General features: G+C 34.6%; 2 protein-coding genes and 2 pseudogenes across 2 annotated transcripts; 1 reads left to right on the plus strand and 3 right to left on the minus strand.

Annotated features, from left to right (window-relative positions):
• Nucleotides 1-11,550: 11,550 nt before the first annotated feature.
• LOC120170299 lies at nt 11,551-17,055 on the plus strand (annotated as a pseudogene).
• Nucleotides 17,056-17,995: 940 nt separating this feature from the next.
• On the minus strand, nt 17,996-18,858 carry LOC120170281 (probable serine/threonine-protein kinase PBL17). The gene is made up of 3 exons (XM_039178255.1): nt 18,705-18,858; nt 18,442-18,563; nt 17,996-18,346 (listed from the first exon to the last, which is right to left on the minus strand). The coding sequence occupies exons 1-3, from the start codon at nt 18,807-18,809 to the stop codon at nt 18,253-18,255; spliced, it is 321 nt and encodes a 106-aa protein (XP_039034186.1). The 5' UTR covers nt 18,810-18,858; the 3' UTR covers nt 17,996-18,252.
• Nucleotides 18,859-19,563: 705 nt separating this feature from the next.
• LOC120170391 (probable serine/threonine-protein kinase PBL17) lies at nt 19,564-21,860 on the minus strand. The gene is made up of 4 exons (XM_039178333.1): nt 21,779-21,860; nt 21,450-21,511; nt 20,661-21,038; nt 19,564-19,710 (listed from the first exon to the last, which is right to left on the minus strand). Exons 1-4 carry the CDS (start codon nt 21,858-21,860, stop codon nt 19,564-19,566), a joined length of 669 nt encoding a protein of 222 aa, XP_039034264.1.
• A 1,224-nt stretch (nt 21,861-23,084) lies between these two features.
• On the minus strand, nt 23,085-26,348 carry LOC120170280 (annotated as a pseudogene).
• Nucleotides 26,349-27,066: the final 718 nt, after the last annotated feature.

Genomic DNA, 27,066 nt, shown 5'->3' on the forward strand with positions numbered 1-27,066 from the left:
ACAAAATGAAAAAAATCTTAGAGTATGTTTCTTTGATAACAAAATTTTGACTCTTTTGAGAAAGTTTTTTTTGAAAAATCTTTGAGTTTGTTTCTTTGGAAACAACATTTACCATCTGTGAGCATGTTTCCCTTGGAAAAAAACCCATATTTGATTATTTTTCTTTTGAAACAAAGTTTTGTCTCTCTTGAGAAAGTTTTTCGTAAAAAAAAATCTTTGAGTTTGTTTCTTAAAAAAAATCATCTTTGAGTCTATTTCTATTAAAACAAATTTTTGTCTCTCTTGAGATAGTTTCTAATGAAAAATCAACCTTTGAGATTGTTTCCTTTGAAACAAATTTGGTCTTACTTAAGATGTAATTTGTCTTTGAGTATGTTTCTTTTGAAACAAAATATTATCTCTTCAAGACAATTTCTTTTGAGAAAAAATCTTCGAGTTTGTTTCCTTTGAAACAAAATTTTGCCTCTCGAGACAATTTCTTTTGAAAATACCCACCGTTTCTATTAAAACAAATTTTTCTCCCTTGAGACAGTTTCTCTAGAAATACAAAATCTTTGAGTTGTTTCTCCTGAAATAAAACTATCTTTGAGTCATTTCCCTTTAAACAAATTTTGTCTCTTGAAACATTTTCCCTTAAAACAATATCATTTTTGAGTTTGTTTCTCTAGAAACAAGGTTTTCTCCCTTAAAACAATTTCTTTTGAATGAAAATCTTTAAGTCTGTTTCTTTGGAAACAAAATTTTGTCTCACTAAGATATAATTTTCTGAAAAACAAAGTTTTGTCTCTTATGACGATGTCTTTTGAAAAAATCATTGAATCTGTTTCTTTGGAAACAAAATTTTGTTTCTCTCGAGACAGTTTCTTTGAGAAAAATCTTTGATTTTGTTTCTTTGGAAAACAAAATTTACCATCTTTGAGTTTGTTTCCCTTGAAATAAAACAAACAAAATCTTTGAGTATGTTTTTCTTGAAACAAAAACATTTTGAGTTTGTCTCTCTCGAAACACCGATCTTTGAGAACGTTTCCCTTAAACACAAATTTTATCTCGCTTGAGACAATTTCCTTTAAACGTCATCTTTGAGTTGTTGAGTTTGTTTCCCATGAAACAAAACAAAAAAAAATCTTTGAGTATGTTTTTCTTGAAACAAAAACATTTTGAGTTTGTTTCTCTCGAAACACCGATCTTTGAGAACGTTTCCTTTAAATACAAATTTTGTCTCGCTTGAGACAGTTTCTTTTAAACATCATCTTTGAGTTGTTTCCCTTGAAATGAATTTTGTCGTTTTTGAGACAGTTGCTTTTGAAACACATCACCTTTAAGTTTGTTTTTCTTGAAACAAATTTTTGAGTCTGTTTCTTTTGAAACAAATCTTTGAGTCAGTTTCCCTTGAAACCTTAATTCCTAAAGATAACCAGAACTCTTTATCACGTATGAGCCGTGTCATCCCCCGACCAGATCTCCTCATTGCGTAGGAGCCGTGTCACCCCTAGATAACTAGTCGTCCTCACGTGCAGGAACCGAGTTATCACCCTTCCTAAAGATGACCAGAACTCTTCATCACGTATGAGCCGTGTCATCCCCTGACCAGATCTTCTCATCGCGTAGGAGTCGTGTCACCCCTAGATAACCAGCCATCCTCATCACGTAGGAACCGAGTTATCTCCCTTCCTAAAGATGGCCATAACTCTTCATCACGTATAAGCTGTGTCATCCCCTGACCATATCTCCTCATCACGTAGGAGCTGTGTCAACCATAGATAACCAGCCGTCCTCATCGCGTAGGAACCGAGTTATCACCCTTCCTAAAGATGGCCAAGAACTCTTCATCACATATGAGCAGTGTCATCCCCTGACCAGATCTCATCATCACGTAAGAGCCGAGTCACCCTTAGACGACCAGATCTCTTCATCGCGGATCAGCTGTGTCGTCCCCAACAACCAACATTATCCAATTTCTAAGTTTAAAAGGGAGAGAACCAGACAAAAACGTGATGTATTTTCGTCTTTGCCCTATTCTTGTTAACACAAGAATGTGCAAAGAGGGGCAGCTGTAGACACCCGTTTTTGTTCGGGTTTTTTATATTTAATTTCCTATTTATTTATTTATTATTATTATTATTATTATTATTAATATATATTTACATTTTGCAGGCCAATTCCCGAAGCCCAATTACAGCTCAAGCCCAACAAACCCAGCATCTCCAAAATAGATTACAACCCAACAATTGGCTTGGCCCAAAGACCAAAAGCCCACTGGTAACCCGAATCGACCCAAACCCAGACCCGGATCAGACCCGACCCGAGCACATATGATAACCCAACTAGGGTTTTCTCTCATGCTTTAGTCGTGCCGCCTTCAACCCTCTAGCTTCCCACTGCCGAGCCATCGAGTCGTCACCAACATCAGCTCTGAATACGCCGATTGTTCCCACATGCTCCACATTGATCAATCCATCAAACAGCAACCCCATCAGTCCTAAATCAAACCAAATCAGAACAACAGTAAACCTAATCTGAAAACCCATTTAAAAAAAAGTCCTAAATCTCTAAATATCCAGCTTTTGGTACTAACCCGAGCCTAGGAACATCATTCCTACCGAATAGAGATGATGATTCTCATCCACGCACCATAAAAAACATACATGCAATCACAAAGGAGGAAAAAGAAAGAAAATGAGGGAAATCGAGAGTTTTTTTTAGAGTCAAACCCTCAATATCATTCGAACCAAACACCAAGAGATGACAAAAAAAAGAAATCAGAGAGGAGAGAGATCTTACCGAAGAGGTGGGTTCATCGGAGGCCGTGGAAGCACGACAGTCGTCGTTTTTTCAGTTTCTTTCGAAAGGTAAGCAGTTGGATCTAGAGGATTTGGTCCATTTTTAGGTTAAGTTGGCTTGGGATCTAGGTTGAGGGTGATAAAATGAGGGTTTTAGGGTATTTGGGGTCTCGTCGGCAACCGTGCGCCGCCGTGAGCGCCGCCGGCGATGGCTATCTCATCTTCCCCGACGAGATGAAAACCAGAGAGTTTAAGAACTCTCCCTCCCTCTGTTTTTGAGAAAGTGACCAAATGAGGGGGATAATGGGAAGCAAAGCCCATTTTGGGTTTATATAGTTCACGCAGAACGACGTCGTTCTGGGGGGACCTTATGCGTGTTTTCGGAGTGTGGGTTAACTACACGTTAGGTCCCCAATACTTTGTAATCGCGTGTTTCAACCATTAAATAAAGTTCTAATTTCTTTGATTTCGAGCCTTTATTTTTCATTACTTATGTTTTAGTCATGTTATTACCTGCTATGCTATTCTGGTTATTATATGATTTTGGTCATAATATTTGCTATTATTTCATTTTCGTCCCAGTTCTATATTTGGTTTAATTATGATTCGGACTTCATGTTTTTGATTCATGGCATTTTAGTCCTAAGTTTCATTGTTGGGTTATTTTCATTCCTAGTGTCTGAATTTGTTTAAAATAAAGATTAGGGCTCTGGTATGTTCATATTTTCTGATTAGGTCCTTTAAATTTCTGTTTTTCAGTTTGAACCCTTCAAATGTCTATATTTTCTATTTTAGCCACTTTAGTTTCTATTTTATTTATTTTAGTCCTTAACTTTCTGTTTTTACTATTTATACCCTTTAAGTTTCGTTTTGCTGTTTTAGCCATGTAAATTTCTGTTTTTGTCATATTAGTCCTCTAGGTTTCTATTTTTATTATTTTAGTCCCTAAGTTTTTATTTTTACCATTTTAGTCCCTTTAGTTTCTTTTTTTATTATTTTAGTCCTTCAAATTTATGTTAATTTTATTTTAGTCTTGTAAATATTTATATTTTAATGATTTCATTTTAGTTTGTAATGTTTACTTATTTTTATGCTAGTTATTTATGTATGAATGTATTTTACATATTTTTATGGTTATGTGTATTATGTAAATAATATTTTCAATTCTATTTAATAAGATCATGTTATTTTGTATTTTAATTACATTTATTTCCATTGTATTTTATCTGTGGTTGAAATAGTCGAATCGTTTCAAGGACACGTATTCGTAAAATGGGCGTGGAAAGTACTACTTAGTCGAAGTGGTGCGATCATGTACGACATTTTAACGACATAGTAACTTGAAATAAAATCGAGTTTATGTTACTAATTAATTTATTTTAATGATGCAATGTGTGTTATTTTAATTCACAATTTATTTCATTGTATGCAAAATGCAAATAATCAAGTTTCATTTGTATTTAATTCATATTTATTAATGAGGAATATTCTTTTATTGATAAGAAATAGTTCAAGTTAGCTTTCCCGATGGAAGATTGCTAATTTCGATTTCTTTTCGATGCCAAAGAATTTTATCTAATTAATTAATTCGAAGCAAATTAATTAACTTTAATAAATGGATCGCATTTTAACTTTATATTCATTTCATCATTTCCACCATGTACGACAATGTGTAAGAGATACAATACCAATTTTGGGCGCTATGGGATGTTAATCCTTCCTCACGCGTAATCGACTCCCGAACTCGTTTTAAATGAATCTTTGTAAAACGCAGACCATTTTTGTCTTAAAAAATGATTTTTCTTAAAATTGTTTTTAAAAGAAATTTTTAGGTATTCGACCTACCTAACCCAAATGTCAATGGCGACTCTTTTTCAATTTAATTCAAATCAATCCAAAATTCTCAATTTTTCCAAATTAAAGTCATAACTGTTTTTTAAAATAATATTTAATTGTTCTACCTAAAAATGGTTATGACACTTTCGATTGTACAAGTTTGACGAACTTGTCGGGTCGAGTTTTTAGAGTATAAATTTATGTCAAGTTAATTATGATAAAAGAATATATATAATCTAAAAAATAATATGATTATATTTTATATATTTGGGGATAATTATAATAATATTCATTCAAATACATCTTTATTTTATCGAATAAAATTAAAAAATAAGTATTTATGTCGAATTAAGTTAGATATATGTTTTATTTCAAAAGACGGGTTTAATTTTGAGTTGGATGAAATCATCTTGAACCCCAAACAAATAAAATTTCTAGTGAAAAAGACATTTTTATATGGTAAGATAAAGGGGAAATTCTACCGTGCTACAACTTTAATATGCGGCTAAGGAAATGCGCTACCGGTTTTCTTATTATTTTTTTAACATTTCCGATAAAAAATTATCTAAAATATTATTATTTATACCTAAAACATTAATGTTTTAACATTTCTGGTAAATTACTCAATAATAACAAAACGATAGAAAAAAATAATGTTTTAGGTAGCGTTTTACCAGATATGTTAACAAAACTGGTAAAGCGCCCAATAATAACAAAATCGGTATAAATAATAATGTTTTAGGTACTTTTTTACCGGAAATGTTAAAAAATAATAACAAAACCGGTAGCGTATTTCCTTAGTTGTATATTAAGATTGTCGCATGTGAGACTTTTTCAAGATGAAGTCATTCTGAATCGAAGACAAATCTAGTTTCTGATGAAAAATGCATTTTTGTCCAGTCGGATTGAATGGACCGAAATCCGACTCAACCCGACCCATATTAATCCCTAATCGGAAATATGTATTTCCAAAGAACACGTGGCGGAAATCAGAAGGTCGCAGTGAAAGCGCCCCCAAAATTCGAAAAATCAAAGAGCAAGCGCGAAAACTGAAGCAAAGAACCACAACGCACGGAAACGCTCATTTGCAATTTGTGCAGATAAACGAGTAAGCTTTCTTCTTCGAAATTACTGCTCTTAATTCACTCTGAGATTCGTGCATGTTTCCGTTTATTTTTTTAATAAAATAATGTATATTTTTTGAAATTATAAATTTGATCTTGCATCTCTTTTTCTTATTTTTTCCAGTTTAATAAGCTTTGAAGCATCTTCGTTCGTTGATGTGCTGCTCTCTTGGGAGTAAGTTGCTACGAACTTCAATTTTTTTGTTGCAGTAAAATGATGTTGATTTTGTCTTTTCAGCTTTGAGTATCCAACATTTCGTTGTTAAGTAAGCTACTGAGCTGGTTTCCTTTATCCCAACATTTTATGAAGTTTCTGTTTGTTTATCAAGAAAATCTAAGAAGAAAAGGAGAAAATAAATGGAAAATTTGAAATTTGTCTTTTCTGGATTTCATTTTGAGCTAAGATCTTGTATTGTATAGTTAAGTTTTTTTTAAAATAAAAAGGGTTTCATTTTTTCCGATATTCACGAAGATCTTACTATTTTAATTAAAATGGAATGGGAAATGGTGCTTACTTTTCAGGATTTTCCATTTTGTGATATTATTTCTTACTAGGTAAATGAATGAAATCTTACATTTTATTTTATTATTTTTGTTGGTGCACATGGAACCGAAAGGTGTTGAAGAAAAAATAATAATTAAGTCAAGAATTGTAGGCACCGAATGGTAGGTGCAGAATTTGTTGATTTTTCAACAATGGTAGAACCTCAATTTTAGCCATTGTAAGTTATAGTATTTACAAATTAGTCCTTAAGCTTCAACTATAAATACCCTAGCTCATTTAGCTTCAAAACCATCCCAAATCATTCTAGTTTTCTCTCAATACTATAGAATTTAGAGAGTTTTTTTAGAGTTGTTTTCTCCTTTTTTATCAAGAGAGAATTATCATTGTTTTCTCCTTGGTAGATCAAGAGAAGTTGTAATTCCTATTTTCTCATAGTGAAATTCTTCTACCGTTGCCCGTGGTTTTTACCCTATATTATTTAGGGGTTTTCCACGTAAATTTTGTGTCTCTTTTTATCTTCATTTTTATTTTCTCAAATTATCAGTTTCGATTTTGCTCTATCCGATAGTCGTCTTCTGTAACAATTGGTATCAGAGCCAGATTTGAGTGTGTAATATCTGCTTATTGTCTTTGTGGTTGCCACCAACAGGTGGATCCTCCAACATAAGAAAGTAAGAAGTTATTACTCAATCTTTGAAGGTTTAGAGAACTATTCACGATAGTGAAATAGTGGGAGTTATGCGTAAAAGAAGCTATGGCAACGAAATGTGATTTTGAAAAATTCAATGGGAGAAATTTATCATTGTGGAAATTGAATATGAATGGCATCCTGAGGAAAGACGGTTGTCTAGCAGCTATCAGTGAAAGGCCGGTGGATTTCACAGATGACAACAAATTGATCGAAATGAACGGGAATGCTATGGCAAACTTTCATCTAGCATTAACAAATGAAGTATTGTCAAGCATCGAGGAGGAGAAGACAGCTAAGGAGATATGGGATCATCTCACCAAAATTGTACGAGGCCACATCGCTGCACAATAAAATTTTCCTTAAGAGAAAATTGTACACTCTCCGTATGCCAGAATCTACTTCAGTGACGGATCACTTAAATACACTGAACACTTTATTTTCTCAGCTTACATCCTTAAGCTGTAAAATATGAGAACAAGAACGTGATGAATTTCTACTTCAAAGTCTACCGGATTCGTATGATTAACTCATCATCAACTTGACAAACAGTAATGTCACTAGTTTAGTCTTCAATGACGTTGCAGCTGCTGTTCTACAAGAAGAAAATCAGCGCAAGAACAAGAAAGACAGACAAGTAAATCTGCAACAAGCAGAAGCATTGACAACGATGACAACGATGAGAGGGAGATCAACAGAACGTGGCCAAAGCAGCAGCCACAAACATGGTAGATCAAAGTCGAGGAGCAAGGATAATTTAAAGTGCTACAACTGTGGAAAGAAGGGTCACTTGAAGAAGGATTGTTGGAGTCTAAATAAAAACTCCAACCCACAAGGCAATACCGCAAACACTTCAGATAATGGAGATGCTCTATGTTGTGAAGCGTCAACCACCGTGGAAGACAGAAAAAGATTTACAGATATATGGCTCATTGATTCGGGAGCAACATATCACATGACCTCAAGAAGAGAATTGTTTCATCATTATGAACTTGTCTCAGAAGGATCTATGTATAGTTGCAATGATCATGCCTTAGAGATCATAGGTGTGGGAACCATCAAATTGAAGATGTATGATAGAACAATTAAAGTTGTTTGAGATGTGCGGCACGTGAAAGGCCTGAAGAAAAAATTATTATCTTACGGATTGTTGGATAATAATGCAAATAAGATTAAAACACGGAAAGGAATCATGAAGGTGTTCCGTGGAGCGCCTGTGGTGCTGAAAGGCGAAAAGATAGCTGAAAACTTGTACATGCTGAAGGGAGAAACTTTGCTAGAAGCAGAAGCCTCTGTTGCCTCATGTAGTTCAGATTCTGCAATACTATGGCATCAGAAACTTGGACACATGTCAGAACAAGGAATGAAAGTCCTTGTGGAGAAAAAGCTACTTCTAGGCTTAACAAATGTATCACTTCCTTTGTGTGAGCATTACATAACAAGTAAGCAGCACCGGTTGAAATTCAACACGTCAAATTCTAGAGCCAAAAGTGTTCTAGAATTGGTTCACTCTGATGTATGGCAAGCACCAGTTATATCCCTAGGCGGAGCAAAATACTTTGTCTAATTTATTGATGACTACTCCAGGAGATGTTGGGTGTACCCTATTAAGAAGAAGTCAGATGTGTTTTCCACTTTCAAAAACTTCAAAGCGTGGGTGGAACTTGATTCTGGAAATAAGATCAAGTGTTTCAGAACATATAATGGAGGAGAATACACAAGTGAAGAATTTGATGACTTTTGCAGGAAAAAATGCATCAAAAGACAGTTTACAGTGACAAACACTCCTCAACAAAATGGAGTGGTAGAGTGGATGAACAGAACCTTGTTAGAAAGAACAAGAGCAATGTTGAGGGATGCAGGCCTAGAAAAATCATTCTGGGCAGAAGCAGTCAATACCGCTTGTTATTTGGTGAATCAAGCTCCATCAACTGTAATAGAGCTGAAGACACCAATGGAGATGTGGACTGGTAAACCAGCTGATTATTCAAACCTCCATATTTGGAAGTATTGTGTACGTGATGTACAACTCCCAAGAATTTCAAAGCTAGATCCAAAATCCAGGAAATGTAAATTCTTGGGGTATGTTGATGGTGTAAAGGGGTATCGTTTGTGGGATCTTACTGCCCGCAAAGTGATCATTAGCAGAGATGTTATCTTTGTAGAAGATAAGCTACGAAGAAAAGAAGATGATGTTAGCGCTGAAATGTTAGAGACTACACAGATACATGTGGAAAAGGAGTTTGAACAAGGAGAATCTTCTGAAGCAGAACCAGCACATGATGAACAAAACCAGAGAGTTCTGAAGCTCCAACAACTCGTCAATCAGATCGTGTGAGAAGACGTCCCAATTGGCACTCAAATTAAGGTAATATTACATACTGACTTTTAACAAATGATGGTGAGCCATCAACATTCCAGGAGGCAATAAACAGCTCAGATGCTTCACTGTGGATGATGGCGATGCAAGAAGAAATTGAAGCCATTCATAAAAATAATACATGGGACCTTGTGCCACTACCACAAGGAAGGAAGCCAATTGGTAACAAATGGATCTTCAAAATCAAGCGAAATGGTGATGATCAAGTTGAGAGGTATCGTGCAAGACTGGTGGTCAAAGAATATGCTCAAAAAGAAGGTATTGATTTCAATGAAATATTTTCTCCTGTGGTTCGACTAACAACAGTTCGAGTAGTTTTGGCAATGTGAGCTACATTGAACTTACATCTAGAGCAACTAGATGTTAAAACAGCTTTTCTTCATGGAAATCTTGAAGAAGATATTTATATGCTCCAGCCTGAAGGTTTTGAAGAAAAAGAAAAGAAGAACTTGGTTTGCAGGTTGAACAAATCTCTGTACGGTCTAAAGCAGGCGCCGAGGTGTTGGTATAAGAGATTTGATTCCTTCATTATGTGACTTGGATACAACAAACTTAATGCAGACCCTTGTGCTTATTTCAAGAGGTCTGGTGATAACGATTTTGTTATATTATTGTTGTATATGGATGACATGTTAGTTGTAGGACCCAACAAAGATCATATTGAAGAATTGAAGGCACAACTGGCTAGGGAATTTGAAATGAAGGACTTGAGATCAGCAAACAAGATTCTAGGGATGCAAATTCACCGAGGCAGAAGTAATAGGAAGATTTGGCTTTCACAAAAGAATTAATTGAAGAAGATCTTGTCACGATTCAGCATGCAAGATTGTAAGCCAATTTCTACCCCTCTTCCTATTAACTTCAAATTATCCTTCAGTATAAGTCCTAGCAGTGAAGATGAGAGGATGGAGATGTCTCGAGTACCGTATGCATCAGCAGTGGGAAGTTTAATGTTCGCTATGATATGCACAAGACCAGACATTGCACAAGAAGTGGGAGTGGTTAGTCGGTACATGGCGAATCCAGGCAAAGAGCATTGGAATACAGTGAATAGGATCCTGAGATATATCAAAGGGACCTCAAATGTTGCATTATGTTACGGAGGATCAAACTTACTAATCAATGGGTATATCGATTATGACTATGCAGGGGATTTGGATAAAAGCAAATCTACTACAGGATATGTGTTTAAAGTTGTTGGTGGAACTGTAAGCTGGGTTTCAAAATTGCAGTCAATTGTGGCTACATCCACAACAGAAGCAGAATATGTAGCAGCTACACAAGCCAGTAAAGAAGCAATTTGGTTGAATATGTTATTGGATGAGCTTGGGCACAATCAAGAGTATGTCTCTTTGTTTTGTGACAGTCAAAGCGCCTTGCATTTAGCAAGGAATCCTGCATTTAGCAAGGAATCCAGCATTTCATTCAAGGACAAAGAACATACGAGTTCATTACCATTTCATTCGTGAAAAGGTAGAAGAATGGACGGTAGATATGCAGAAGATCCATACCAAAGACAACATAGCAGATTTCATGACAAAGGCGATCAATGCTGATAAATTTACTTGGTGTAGATCCTCGTGTTGTCTTTCAGAAACATAAGCAACATGATGGTATAAGGTAGAAAGAATTATGTGAAGATATGATTGTTTCAATCAAATCTTCAAGTGGGAGATTGTTGGTGCACATGGCACCGAAAGGTGTTGAAGAAAAAATAATTAAGTCAAGAATTGTAGGCACCGAATGGCAGGTGCATAATTTGTTGATTTTCAACAATGGTAGAACCTCAATTTTAGCCATTGTAAGTTAGGGTATTTATAAATTAGTTCTTAAGCTTCAACTATAAATACCCTAGCTCATTTAGCTTCAAAACCATCCCAAATCATTCTAGCTTTCTCCCAATACTAGAGAATTTAGAGAGTTTTTTTAGAGTTGTTTTCTCCTTTTTATCAATAGAGAATTATCATTGTTTTCTCCTTGATAAATCGAGAGAAGTTGTAATTCCTATTTTCTCATAGTGAAATTCTTCTACCGTTGCCCGTAGTTTTTACCCTATATTATTTAGGAATTTTTCACGTAAATTTGTGTCTCTTTTTATCTTCATTTTATTTTTTCAAATTATCAATTACGATTTTACTCTATCCGATAGCCGTCCTCCGCAACCGTTTTTGCAAATTCATATTACAAGCTATGGTGCTTCCTGTAAAACTCTTTTAACCCTGTGAAAATAGGTGGATAGCCAATAACATCATGAAGGCACAAATGCAAAGGAAAGCCAAAGGACCCTCCAAGGTCAATTCACAACAGGTAGCTTTTGAGCTAAAGAGTAAGGTGAATATTGCGCTGAACAAGTTAGCAGGTATAGATACGTATCAAATAGGAGCTGATGAGCTTGAGAAAACAGCAGAATGTTTAACCCCAGATAAGATTTCCCCATTTTTGTCTTGTATGTTGGATACTGATTCAGAGCGGAAAAGTGCCGTTAGAAGGGAGTCCATCAGGTTGATGGCTACATTAGCTAGATTTCATCGGGGCCTAATTGTTCCATATCTAAGGAAGGTGGTTGCTACCATCGTTAAGAGACTTCAGGACCCAGACTCGGTTGTAAGGGATACTTGTCATGAAACAATGGGCGTTTTGGCTTCAAAATTGAGTGATCACGAAGATGATAATAATGGGGTTTTTATTATGTTGGCAAAGCCACTTTTGAAGCATTAGGTGAACAAAATAAGCATGTGCAATCAGGAGCAGCTTTGTGCTTGGCCAGAGTCATCGACAATACCCATGATCCTCCAGCTTCAATTTTGCAGCGGATGTTGACTCGAACTACAAAATTGCTCAAGAATCCACACTTAATGGCGAAATCATCAGTAATTGAGTTAAACAAAAGCATTATTCAGGTCAGTGTTAGGTCGGATGTGTAAGAAATGACACATAAGTTGTTGCTGTTTCAATCCTTGGCAATTCATGGAGCAGGTTTTATCTGCTGCTCCTTCATTATCAATGTTTTCTGTTGATTGTTTGCTTAATTTATGGTAAAAATTGCATTTACTTGTTCATTCCAGGTAGGGGGTGCTACAACACAAAGTCTTCTGGCTGCAGCGATGACTAGCATTCAAGAAGCTCTTAAAAACAGTGACTGGACAACACGTAAAGTTGCTTTTATAGCATTGGGGGAGATTGCTTCTATGGTGCATCTTTTTTGGGACCTTTCAGGGCTTCCAGCATCCGTTCCCTTGAGTCATGTCGTTTTGACAAGGTTAGAATTTGTTAGGGATTTTGACTTTAGAGAATTTGCTTATAATGGTTGTACCATATTATTAGGTTTTGTCTCTTATAGGTCAAACCAGTTAGGGACACAGTACTGCATGCCCTTCAATGCTGGAGAAGCATTCCTGTGCCTGATACATCTGAACCTTCCGAGGCTGGATCTTATGTACAAGGTTTAGTTGCTGGTGCTCTTTACTCTTATTTTGTACTGAACAAAACCATTTGAAATTTGTTTCACACATCATGTTTGGTTTAGGTGGCATTTGATTGTAATAAAACTGGCCTCATTAAATAGCTTCTCTAGCCGGATTAGAAATCTAATTTTGACTGCATATGTTATGGACTTATGGTGATATTTTGTCTACCTTACTAGTCTCTTCCCTCTTCTTAATTCTCCTATTTATTTATTTTACTTTCTGCAGAAAACTTCTGTGGAGGTGATTACAGTGATATCACCATTAACAATGACTCTGGTTGGAAAGATGCCTCGGAGAAGAAAGTTACTACAAACTCAGCTATAAGAAGGGTGCCTCTGTCTGCTAGAAAGACGTCTCAGAATTATTTTCAAGACCCTCAGCATTGCAAAGATGATGGTTGGCATGTTGAAATTTCTGTTTCAGAGAATCATAATGTTTCTTTACCGGATGTTCAGAATGAAGAATCTGAAGGGAGTACTGTTGCCAAGACATTGGATAGAATGATGCCCGGCACTACAAGTACACAAGATCTAGGATATGAGTTTGTCCCTTTGGATGACAAACAAGAATGTTCTTCGGTGTCCAACCTTCTCAGTGATAACTTGGGCCTAAGTTTGTAACTGTTTCTCATGACCATATTGCCAAGGGACAATGGCAGAAGTCCATGAGACGAAACCAGAGGATTGCAGGTGAAGAAATTAGTAATGAGGAGGAAGATGGTGTGTGCTCTGGAAAAATTAGTGACTGCAGAGTCTTGATTCAGAAGTCAATGAATCAAGTCCAGAAACCGTCTCAATATTTTGTTCACGGATTGAGAATAATATTGTTGGCATTCAGAAACAACTTTTGGAGATTGACAGCAAGCAGTCCAACTTGATGGATCTTTTCCAGGTAAATCTCGATAGCTAAATGATATGCGTGCAATACTTTATGCATTCTAATGCCATTCTAAACCATAGGATGGCCTTTCAGTGTTGAGGATTTATTCTTTTGCATAAAATGCTTGTCACATTTAAATTTCATCACCATGAAGCACCAACCTTGGTATATTTTCCAGTTTTGAGGAATACAAAGTTTAAATCTCGAGTTTCTGAGTCATTCTATTATGTCTATTTTCTATTTACTTTCTCTCTCTCTCTCAATTTCATATTTATTGGGCAGCTTCATTAGATAATATCATGAGGGCAAATTTGGCACAACGGAGAATAGGAAAGGATGATTTCTTGTTTGTTGCTCATTGTGTCTAGTGTTTCTTTACAGCTGGCAAGTTAGACGCGTTAGATTTTATGAGTAATATAATTATATATCCTATGGAGAGGGAGGAGATTTGACTATCCTAATTTTTTGTTATACATGCGCCAAAATAAGATGCTCAAAATAAAAGGCGTTTACTCATTTTAATGCTAAACATGTTAGCTTTAGTCTTTTAAGGGAAGATTCTGGAAGTTAGATTAATTATTTATATGGATATGGTTGCAAAATCCTATAGAGAGGGAGAACATGGATAAGCATATGTGGATAGGACTGTTAAAAGTTCGATGATAACATTTTTGTGCGTACAACCACAATAAGATAAACAAACATAATTAACCCATTGATGTTGTCTCATCCTATTCTGTCCTCGTTAATCCTAGGCACCAATGCAAACCGAGTGATATATCTTATTGTGTTGAAGTCTTGTGTTTTCGATTTTCTATTTTACCTTTGAAAAAAGTATTCTTCCAGTAGTATTTGCTTGACAGCCGATATTAACTTTTCTCTTTCCAATTATGAATTATATTTTCTTTTAGGTATTTCATCTGGTATAATGTATAGCATGTCCATGCTACAGTCGAAGGTCTTAAGTTTAGACCATGTAGTAGAACAAATGGCACAAGACCTCCCGCAGAGTGGAAAGCATCCTGATTTAGTGAATTCCAGACTTGAGAAGCAGCGGGCTGGTGCTTCATTTTCGAGACTGCCTTCTTATACTCCAAGGCCTTCTGTAGATATTCATAACAGACAATCTTCTTTGCTGTCAGTGAAGAATTCTGATGTTTGGGAGGAAAAAGCACTTGGTAGAAACAAGTCACCCAGTTGTACGAAGCAGGGTATGGAGATATGAACTAATCATACTGTACAAATTTGTAGAAATTCGGAGAATGATGTGCCCAAAAGCTCTGGGCAGGGAGCACAAGTCATTGACCAGATCAGAAAAAATGAAGATGTCTCTACTTGATCTTCTGTTCCAACTATGAGTGGCAGAAAGAAGTATCCTGACAACAAAGATGGCCTATGGCAACATGTGAAAAGTCTTCTGTGCCAAGGTGACTTAGACTCCGCATATGCTAAAGCTCTCTCTTTGGTGATGAACTTGTCCTCATTGAGCTTCTTGATAGAACTGGTCCTGTTCTAGAAAGATTATCCCAAAAGAATGTCTACAATCTTCTCAGAATTTTGGCATCATACCTCCTGGAACAGAGATTTATGAACTGTGTTATTCAATGGTTGCAGCAGGCAAGTTACCGATCATACTTTTAGCTTATTATCATACTCCTGGTATACATGATTTATATATCACAATTTAGGGGATGATAGATTTCTATCTGTTTCCTTCAGATATATATATTAGAACACAAAGATATTACCTTTGAATTGATATTGATAAAGATATTCATGCATGTTTCCCGATCAGTATTGCCGAGCACTCTTGCCCAACATATCTTGCTTTTCCAGTTGATTACCGAAGCATTGTTAACTGTGTATGGCTGTCAAGGCTGAGTACTTGATGTTCATGGTTGTTGTCTATTTTCTCTCTAAAGTACCATCATTTTTTTAATTGTTCCTCTAATTTTTCCTTGTTTTTTCCAGAAATACTATTTGTGGAGCTTCAAACTTCAATTTTAAACAAGTTCCTTCTCTTGGTTTAATATTAAACTTATTACCTGACAAAAAATTTCTCTTGATGTCTCAAACCAATTACAATGAGCTGAATTGCAGTAAGAAATACTATGAACCATCAAAGATGATTTTAATAATTTTGAGAGTTCAAATCAACATACTCTGAAAAATCGTAAAAGCTGTCTGATAGATAAGTGCTCTAGTTCTTTGATATGATTTGAATTATCTTATCTCGAGCCTGGTAGTTGTTCATCGCTCATTTTTTATATGAAATCTCCGTGTTTTCAAGCAATAGTTTAACCATCTGTAATCTATGTTTTTTAGGTGGTTGATTTGAGTGCTATCCATGGACCAAGTCTCTTAATTCCCTCTGCTAAAGTGAGAAGGGAGATTTTATCTGGAATGCAGGAGGCAATGAACATGGAGCATTCTAACCCTGCTGAAAGAAGATCGGTTACTCAGCTGGGAATAAGGTTCCACCGAGAATGGGGTAAGGAAATATGATTTCATTTATCACCCTGGCTAGAGTAGTGATAATAGCTTCCAAGTTTTTCAATGTACTCCAGCATCCTCCTCCCTTGCAGGACTAATGAGAAAAAATGTATCACGGGAAAGATTCGAGAGGACTGGTAGTTTTCGTAGGTTGGTAAAATCACTAAGTTTATAACTCTGCTTAATCTTGAATTGTTTATCCTCTAGTAAACTTGAAATTTAGGATCATCTGTTGTCAAGTTATGTCGGGTCAATGAACTCGGATTTGGTAGTGGAAAATTTTGGGAAGGAAATTTCTAGTTCAGATTCCACTTCTGAAAAATGGATTTAAAAAAAAAAAAATTGAATTAAATGGCCTTTATTGGATGGATTAGATCTTGGATAAATCTTTTGTAACTATCAATCAGACTTGATGTTTGTTCTGGTACTCAATCACCTCTTTTACTAACTTCCCTTTAAGAATTAGTCTATATCATTTGCATTGCCAACTGAACTAGTACACCATTTTTTCTGCTTTTCTCAACGGGAAAATGCTTATAGTTATGAACTGGTTGAACGGGAAATTCTGCACTGATTCGGACCATCAGAAGAACTGCACCAGGCAAAACACGTTTCTTCGCTTGTTGTCCCAAGAGGTCCATTCTATGAAGTACTCTAAAATCCATCTGTTCAGGTACTTTCTGCCTTTTACTACAGTACTGCACGAGGACTGTTCGACTTGTTTACTTTTTCTTATTAGGTCGTAGTTTGTTAAAGATGCTTCAGCAAGGTTCAAATGACATAATGCATTGCCATCTACTTGACTCATTGCTGGTGCATGTATATCTTTTTCCAAAGAGCTAAATTGCCCTTGTTAAGATAACTCTTAGATTAGTATAAGTGGAAGATGTTAGTGTATATGATAGAGAGCCAAACAAATTTATCACTTGATAAAGTGATACAAAGATCCATTTGCCTACGGCTTATGAACCCTAAAGTTCTTTCAAAGACCTAGGACCTCCTAAACCCATGGCCAAAGATTAGAACCTGATTCTTTTTTGATCTCCCAATCCAGCCGTTGGATCATGGCCAAACTTGAACTGTTGCTTTCCCTCTAAAGTCTAAACTAACATCTTGACCATTCAGACTCCGCAGTAATTACAGATATCATTAGCTATTAATCGGATGAAGTCGTGAAGATTTATACTACTTTACATGGGAGGGTAGACATTACAGTTATGAAATCCAACAAGCATTGAAATCAAATCTTCGAACATAGTCCCTAGTCGAATGCATTACTGTAAAATATTGATAATGTGCATCAACTAGTATATATGCTAAATCATTTTTCTTGTGAAAAAATAGGTGAGCAAAATATAAAAGAAAAAAAGAATCATTTATTTCTTGAATTTGATACAAGAAGTTAAGGAAAAAAAAAACAATACAGATAATAAAATAATAATAAAAAAATGTTTGGATGCAAAACTTACAAGTGCAGCAGCCATGTCAGCAGAAAGTGACCGACCATTTGCGGCCTGTACCTGCTTACCAATCTTCCCCACCGTTTCCAAAAGAAAAATGCTTGAAAGGATGAAGCTAATGGGAAAAGATCCAGGCACCATTTGAGAACCAGCCGACATATTCCACTGGGAAAGGTTGAAACCAAACTTTATGCATCCTCAAACAACTCTTTAGTTGGACACTTTGGCCACTTTTCCAACACTATCTTCAGCGTCAAAATCCGAAGGCTCAGAAAGTTTAGTTTCTATGGGAGATTCGCTTTGGCTTCTTCGTCTTGCAGGTTCTATTCTTTGTTTGCACCTGTCTTTGTGAGTTGCACTTCTCGTGGGATTTCTCTATCTTACGGGAGTCCGGGGGGACTTGTTGGGAGCTTTGTCGTGGCTGACATCTTCTGCCTGATGTTTCTCGAGAAATTCGACAACTTGGCTCATCACAGGTCGGCCTTTTGGGTTTTCGCTGAGGCATAAATAAGCCAAATGGGCTACCTTCATTGCAATTCTAGGTGAGTATTGACCTTCCATGTTAGGGTCTAAGATCTTAATAAGTTTGTTGTTATGGTTCAAAAGTGGTCGAGCCCAATCGACCAGGTTTTGTCCTCGGCTAAGCCCCCCCTTGTCCATTACTCTTCTCCCAAGTAGCATCTCTAATAACACTACTCCAAACCCGTAAACATCGCTCATTGCTGTTAAATGGCCTGTTCATTTCAATACTGCAACTTGGTTATATATTGACACTTCTGAATTATGTGGATGGTTTAATCCTCTGGGAAAAAAGCATTATGTTACTAACCAGTCCAAATATTCAGGAGCAGCGTAACCCTGTGTTCCCATCACTCGTGTTGAAACATGGGTTTGGTCTACCATTGGTCCATCCTTTGCAAGTCCGAAATCCGACAGCTTTGCATTGAAGTCCTACATGTTTACAATCAAGCAAGCCGTTTAGCCCGTTTAGCAAGTCCGAAATATGGATAGAGCATTCTCGTGTCTGACACTCACAATCAAGTACGAGTTGAAACTAATGAAAGTGATTAACAAAGGGAAACGATGAGTAACCTCATCGAGCAAGATGTTGGCCGTCTTGAAGTCGCGGTATATGACGGGTGTTTCGGCACCATGAAGGAAAGCAAGCCCTTTTGCCGCTTCTAAAGCGATCTTCATTCTTTTTGACCAAGTTAAAGTACAATCAGATCCTAACAACCAACCATAATAAATAGGGTGAATAACAAAATGCTTTCAACCTTGGTATAATGGAAAACATCTCTTTTGATATGTATGCATAATGCATATGCCTTTTAGCTTATGTTTCCTAGTTCTCTTCGTTTTTTTGGACTCGGTGCGAGTATTGGAGATGCTATGTATTGATATGCTTAGTCTTTTCTATGTGTTTGGGGGTATGTTTCATGCTCATTCGTATGTGTCAGACATTGATATTTCAAAAAATTAAGTCGAAAAATAGGCACTTTGTACTTAATTAGGTAAATCACGTTTATATCTAAACTATTGTTTTTGTTCCATTTTAGTACCCAAACTTTATTTCTTTTCAAAACTATACCTAACGTTTAGTTTAGCTTTCATTTTGGTACCCGCTATTAAAAACTTAACGGTAATGTTAACATGTCACACCATAAGATAAGTATATCATATAAATATATATAATATATATATATATATATATATATATATATGTCATGTCAGTTTTGTTAATATTTTAACAGTTTTGGTATGGTTTTGAAAAGAAAAAAAAGTCTGGGTACTAAAACGAAACAAAATTAATAGTTTAGGTACTAAACGTGTAGTTTACCCGAGTTAATATTACTAACCAGTCACAAAATAAGAGGAATGACCATTATAAATGGATGTATTGTTGGAGGAAGATATGGACATGTACTTAAATTGGAGTACATTGTATTCTCTACAACTTACTGCGGAAGAGATGTCTTTCGACGATCCCACTTGCCATGTATTCATAAACAAGCAACCGATGGTCATCTTCACAACAATAGCCGATGAGCTTCACAAGATTTGGATGCCTGAGCTGCCCTAAGTAGATCACTTCAGCCTGCAAAACAAATTTGTGCAGTCATATCTATGTTTACTTCAATCCACAAAATGGTTCGAATAAATAATCCAAAACGATCAAATCATACTCGAATTCGTAATGACAAAGTTCAAAATGACCCAGACAAAAAAATGGTTTGAATATGAAATTGAACCAATGTCAAAACTAACCCTAACTCAAATTTTAAAACCAGATCTGAAACCAATCTGACCCATCCAATTGACATAGTTAAATCCATAAATTTGAGAAAAATAGCAATGCATTACCTTATGTGACTCGAGCTGAGGTGAGAGTGTTAGATATTGAGTTATGTATCTAAACCAAATGTTTAATTGACTAAAAATTTCAGATAAAGTACTTCGGGGTCGTTGCACTATACTCAACCGATCATTTTGGTCACAAAATTTTCAGAAATTATAAAATGATCATTAAATGTTATCCAACTGTTACAAAATAGTCTCAATTTTTTTTGAATTATTACAAAACGATTGTTAAATTTATTCGAAATTTACAGTTATTATAACATCATAATGACCGTTTTGTAATAGTTTGATAAATTAACAACTATTGTATATCTTTTGAAAGTTCAATGATTAAAACGATCATTTGAGCAAACTTCAATGACCTCTGGTGTACTTTACCCAAAAAAAAATCCATGCATTAGTTTGTTAGTATCGGACATAATACTTCAAAACAATTGAAAAGGTAAAATAACATGAAATCTAAGGAATTAACTAATGCTTAAATTATAGTTCTTGTTCTATATCCTATGTAAACAAGTATTCAAAATACATGAACAAATTTGAAAATAAAAAATACCAGACATTCATGCCCCAGTCCGAGTAACATAGAATGAAACTTTTCGAGATATTCGTATATGTATATATACCACAAATAAAACAATGACCGCAGATTAAAAGAATTAGTTTAGAAGATGCAAAGAGATTTACCAGCCATTCTTTATCCCCTTGGAAGCCATCAGGATTAAGCTCTTTAACGGAGACTGCTGTAGATGGGAAACCGGTCCTCACATTCTCGTCTATGACTCCTTTATAAACGACCCCAAACCCCCCTTCGCCGACTATATGGTCTGGCCGGAATTCCTTCGTAGCCAACTTTGTCTCCTCATATGTGAATACGCTGACATTGCTGTAACTAGGATTCTGCCGTAGATCTTTGAGATCCTTGACGGATGTCAAAGGAAAGACGGTTTGAGTTTTGGTTTCATTTGATCTCTGCGTTTCTGGGTTTCTTTCTGTTGGACATGCAGTGGTATTAACTATTAAGTCCTCAGTTTGAAATTGTTGATTAAAGAAATGTTCTACAAGCTAAAGGCATTCAATCTCTTTAAATATTAAAAGATTGAAGCATGAAACCGATACAATTGTAACCGCAAGTGCTTAATCAAGGCCTTCTGGATCTGGAGATAATGATATTGGAAACATCGAAATTCATCATCATTCAACAATTCTATACAGTGTTCAAACAATAGCTCACACAAGGCACAATCGGAAGTCAGTCCCGGTTCACTAGTTCTAGGTTGTTCAAACTCTACTCAATCGATTAATTCTCAGAACTCATATAGTTTTCTAAGAATGAAACCGATACGATCATATTCAAGAGCGGTTAACTAAAGCACCGGTGCACTGATGAATCGACAAATTCACAACAAATGGCCAAAAGATTTGAGAACAATGCTGAAAAAACATCAAGAAAATGGAAATGAAAATTACACTAACCTGGACTCCTCTTGAGAGATTTGCCATGTTTACGTTGTTGGCACGGCGTTTTCCCACCGGTGCTACAACAAAGCCCCATTAATGAAAGAAACCACACCCTGAAAATCAATCTGAATTCGGATTTTAGCTCCCCAAAGCTTGAATATCGACATATATATATATGTATATATTTCACGTGATATTATTATATACATATACATGTAGGTCGTTGCCAAGGAGCTGAACCGAGCCAAAGATGGAACCATAAAAAAGAAAACACATCCAAAGATTAAAAGGGGGAAGGAAAATATCGACAATGTCTTCCGGATCGAATCCACGATGGGATTAACTGTTCCTTTTTTCCTTTGGGTTTTTTGCTTTTTCAGAGGCGCTGTCGCCATTAACGGCAAGCAAAGCGTGGCGATGCGCCATTTACTCGTTCCAATCTAAATTCGGTGCGTGGGAGAATTTTTATTCCTATTTTATCCATTTTTTTTTTAGGATTTGGATCAAATTTCTTATTTGGGAAATTCATTTGGTTAAACAATAAAAAGTTCATTAACATGAGCTGTATCGAGTAAGAATGAAAGAGGAAATTCTTAAAAATCTCGATTTCGGACACGAAGTCTACTTAAATATCAAATCGTTAAATTTTTTAATAAATATTATCTTATAATTATCTCAGATTAATAAAAAAAACATGAATTAATCGTCGGTGATAAGGATGTCATATCGTAAAAATTGAAAAAACTTTAATTGAAGTCATAAATGTTAAGAAAAACTTTCATCTCAATTATAAACCATTAACAATAATTGGCATGATATGTCCACATGTTATCATGACAATTACAATTTACAATAATATAAAAGAATCTTTTTAGTCCTTAAGTTTATAGTTATTATAAATATGACATCCATTCTTTGAAAATAATTAAAAAAATCATCAATTAAATTAATAATGTGAAAGAACCTTTTTAGTCCCTAAGTTTATAGTTTCAACCCGTTTTGATATGATAAGGTAAGATTTTTTTAATAAAATTTGAATAATTGGTTAAGTCAAATCAAGTTTTTTCAATTTGATTAGATCGGATCAGGTTTAAAGATAACTCGTCTCACCTTGACATAAGATAATTCTAAAATTACCATTTTGTGTATGTATATATTAATGGTTAGATTTTGATTAAAAAGTATATGTAAAAAAATAGTAAATAAGGTATTAAATTAAAATTCACTTTAATTCTATGTTATTAAATCTAATGAATTGATATTTTATTTAAATATTTTTTTTATTTTAATAAAAAAATATGTGGAAAAATTATATTAAATCGAATCATAGTCAGGTTTTTAGTTAAAATGTCGGGACAAATTCAGGTCACATAAAATATTTTTAAACTCATATCGAATCACGGTTAGATTTTATTATTATAGTGTCGGATCAGGTTCAAGTCAGTCAAAAATTCTTTTTGATTCGACCCATTATCATCCTTGATAATGAGACAATTAACATCATTTAAACATTGTTTGTGATATTTTGATTGTACAAATAATTTATCAGATGATAATCCATAAAATAAACAAACATACATTTAAAATATATTGATTTTAAAAACATTACAAGCTCAAAAGTATGAGAAATAAAAAAAAACTAAAAAAGAAAATATGCAAATAAAGTTGCTTAATCAACATTGATACATAGAAAACAAAGTGATTTTGTGAATAATGAAGTTAAAAGCTATAACCTAAGATTTGTGAGGGTAAAGGAGAACCGGAAGACCCTTCGCAGGCATAGGCATGGGATCAACAATGATCTTCTCATCACCCACCAACTTCTTCCATTTAAACCTTCTCACGATGTTATGCATGAAGACGAGCATCTCGAGCCGAGCGTATTCCTTCCCGGGACACATTCGAGGACCGCCGCCGAACGGGACGAACGTGTAGGGTGCCGGTCCTTTTCCTTCGAATCTCGTCGGATCGAATTTTAACGGGTCCGAAAAGCATTCTGGGTTTCTGTGAGTCGAATTCGCGCTCCAATACAACTGTACAGAGATCGTAAAACGGGTTAAATTTATAATCGAATTCGGGTAAAACAAAATTGTACGAACGAAAGTAAACATGGGACTCACTTTCCAACCCTTTGGGATGGAGAAGCCATTGAAGATGAAATCATTGATGGCTTCCCTAAAGGCACCTTGTAATGGTGGGGCAAGTCTCAGCACCTCACAAGCAACGTTCCATGAATATTTCATCTTTTGAATGTCATCCCAACTTAATTTTTCACCTGGAGCTTTTGATTTTGCTATCTCCATTTGTTCTGTAATTCAAAGAAACGAAATTAAATCATCAATATAAAACCACGATGTATTTAAGAAGTATTTAAATCGGAACAATATAAACTTTGATCTGATATTTTTAATTTCAAAATTAAGTGGGACCTAAAAACTAATTGGACCCAATAAAAATGAAGGGCAAGACTTACTTTTCTTAGTTTTAAAAGTACAAAGACTCGAGAGTCGAGACTATTCGAGTCTTAATTTTCTTAATTTTCTAATATTTCTTAAATTAAAGTTAAATTAAAATTATATTTAAATTAATCGAATTCATATAAATTTGACAGATCTAATTCTAAAATTTTAGTACTATTTAAGCCGTTGTCGCCGGCTAAATGACACCATATACAAGAAAACGGTGACCGGCTAAACAAGAAAGATACGCATGCATGCAAATATATACAATATGATATTTGAAAATGACATTTTTTTTTACTTTGGAAGTATAAATCAACTTTTGCCTTAAACTTTAACTAAATGAAAATAGATTATTGAGATTAATTTTTTTTATTTTTTCATTTTTTATTATTAATATCAATCATCTATTTTTAATTATTCAAATGTTCTAAATATGTGTAAAACTGAAAAATTTTACGTTTTGTAATTGGATTCTATCCCTATAGAGATGGATTGAGAGGATGTTGAGGAATGGTCGTCTTTAGAAAAAAGTAATATATTCAAATTTCGGTTAATTTGACTCGAAAAGTATATTTCTTCCACTCGAATTCAACTCAACTCGGTCTACCATAAATATATATAAAATTGTTATTTTTATTCGAAATAATAGAGATCTAATTTAAAATATATATAAATAGGATATTATAACAATTATATCTAAATATATATAAGAAAATTGTACTATTATTTTGAGTAGAGTCAAATTGGAGATTTTTCACCCTAATTTCAAACTTGATTTGATCTCACCCTTTATATAACCTGACCCAAACCCAGATTATTAAAAAGGTTAACTCTATCTATCGGGTTAGATCAAAACTCATTAGATTCATATCAAATTATCATCCCTAGTCACATTTCTAAAAAATTTAAATTCATAAAATTTAGATATTTTCTTTCAAATTTTTTTATTAATGATCTAATTATATAGTCTTAGAATTTTATAATTCCGTATTCTAAAATTTTAATATAACTTTTTAAAAATTATATTCATAACGTAAAACCTTACGTTTTTCGTTAATAAATGAATTAATTAATTAATGTTTGAGTAGGATAATTTAAGTATTATTATTCAACTTAGGCAGTTGGTGAATGGTGAGTTAATTTCTTGATGTTTTGCCCTTTTTTTATAAAAACAATTCGTGATAATAAAGATTTTGTTTTTTACACCAAATTAATAAAAAAAAATTATTCACTTTGATCAACAAAGTAAAATTAATGGATTTGAAAGAAAAAAATCAAATTCTTTAAAAGATTGGTCATCTCACTTAAGAAGTAAGTCTATCTTTTTCAAAGACTTGCACGACTTTTATTTATTTATTTATTTATTTCATACTAATTTCTCGACTATACCAAGGAATTTGATTATTCAATGAATATGTATTTTAATTTTTAATTACTTAAAATATAATTATTTTGATTTTTAATAATAATAATAGAGAAAGAAAACATATAATAATACCTTTGTAAACCAGTTCATATATGTGAGGAAGCTCCGCAAGATATTTAACGATGAAAGTGCAAGCAGCACTGGCAGTATCATGGCCGCCGATCAACAACCCCAGAATCTTGTCGGCAACATCCATCTCCGTCATGAACTGGTCGCTCTCGTCGGTCGTCAACAACATGTGCGACAATATATCTTGCGTCGGCGACGCCTTTCCCTCGGCGAGGTCGACTTTCCTTTGCTTGATGATCTCAAGAGCTCTTTCCGAATGAAATTCGACGCCTTTATAGCTCGGTTAAACGGCGTTCCGGGGAGGTCAATCGGTAGCGAAATGATTCCGGCAGCCAATAACTGGAACGGCGCTTCGAATTTCGAAACGTGGCTTGGATCTTCGATGCTTAAAAACAACCGGCAAGCTATGAAGAAAGTGTATCGTTTTGCTAATGGGAAGACGATGACTCGGTTTTTTTTTCCCATTGTGAAGCAAGTGTTCGTCGGCAATGGCGTCCATTATTCCGATGTACCTCTGCAAGGCCTCGGGTTTCAAGAACTGGGGGAGGAGTTTCCTCATCTTCTTCGACTCTTCTTTCGACGACGTTTGCAACGAGGAAGGGAAGATTTTATCGACGGAACTTGGCCACCACGCCGTAACGAGCTTGTTCTCGTTGGAGAACAAGAATTTGTTCCCCGCCACGCCGCAGGACGGCGGCTGGCTCGCCAAGGATGTGGTTTTGAAGATTTGGGATGAGTATTTGGCATGCGATCGAATATGAATTTCTCCGGATGGCCTTTCCATCCGGTGGAGAGGAACTCGAGGGTCTCGCCGATGAATGGCAACCGGGACGGCCGGGAGGGAGGTTGACGGCGGAATAATTGGAGCGGTGCTTGTAGAAAAGGACGAAGAAGGAGAGGGTTACGAAGGAGACGAAGAGTAGCAAAAGGGTGATGTAGAAATGCTCCATGCTTTGCCCTTTGGGTGTTAATGTGGGAGTTTGCAAAGAATACGGGGAAATTTATAGTGTGCATCTCTTCACCACTTGCTATTTTTTTTAATATATTTTTAAGTGGTAATATTTTCTATATAATATTACAATAAAATTACTTTAATAATATGTTGGGAAAAAATTTGTTCACCTGGGTGTAAAAAAAAACTTTTTCAATTAAGATGTTTATTAAATTACATGTTGAAAGTCGCACGATAATTATAGAAACTATTGATTATCTATGTTATTGTGGTATGTACAAAATTTAAAGAAGACATTGTACTTTATACTTACAAAAATCATTTATATTTCATACGACTTTAAATTATATCTTTTGAAAAAATTTTACGATATTTAGAAGATGTTGTTTAAATATTTTTTTCACTAATTGATGAATTTTTTAAAAATTATTTATTACAAATATTAAATACAATAATAATATTATTTATCATAAAACTTAATATTATTATTTTTAATATTAAAAATAATTTATTTATTATTAAAATATATTTTATAATTTTATTAATAAAAATAAATTGGATATTTTATTGAAATAAAAATATTATAAATTATATTAATTATTTATTAAATTAATAATGTTATTATATTTTAAAAATATTAAATAGTATATTTTAAATATGTTATTAAAATATTATTATATAATATTAAATATATAAATAATATTATTCATTATTAATAATTTA

The sequence above is a fragment of the Hibiscus syriacus genome, unplaced genomic scaffold (genome assembly GCF_006381635.1).
Source record: "Hibiscus syriacus cultivar Baekdansim isolate YM2019G1 unplaced genomic scaffold, ASM638163v2 tig00111779_pilon, whole genome shotgun sequence".
NCBI classification, from domain to species: Eukaryota; Viridiplantae; Streptophyta; class Magnoliopsida; order Malvales; family Malvaceae; genus Hibiscus; species Hibiscus syriacus.

Bases quoted from the DNA above. Each gene is read 5' to 3' on its own strand.
- LOC120170281 (XM_039178255.1), bottom strand. From the start codon at position 18,809: ATGAAGATCGCTTTAGAAGCGGCAAAAGGGCTTGCTTTCCTTCATGGT. The intron at 18,564-18,704 runs GTTACTCATCGT...GTAAACATGTAG, and splicing joins CCAACATCTTGCTCGATGAG to GACTTCAATGCAAAGCTGTC. The intron at 18,347-18,441 runs GTTAGTAACATA...TGAAATGAACAG, and splicing joins GCTCCTGAATATTTGGACTG to GCCATTTAACAGCAATGAGC.
- LOC120170391 (XM_039178333.1), bottom strand. From the start codon at position 21,860: ATGGCGCATCGCCACGCTTTGCTTGCCGTTAATGGCGACAGCGCCTCT. The intron at 21,039-21,449 runs GTTAGTGTAATT...GAATGCCTTTAG, and splicing joins ATCTCTCAAGAGGAGTCCAG to CTTGTAGAACATTTCTTTAA. The intron at 19,711-20,660 runs GTAAATCTCTTT...TTTGTTTTGCAG, and splicing joins AAGGGGATAAAGAATGGCTG to GCTGAAGTGATCTACTTAGG.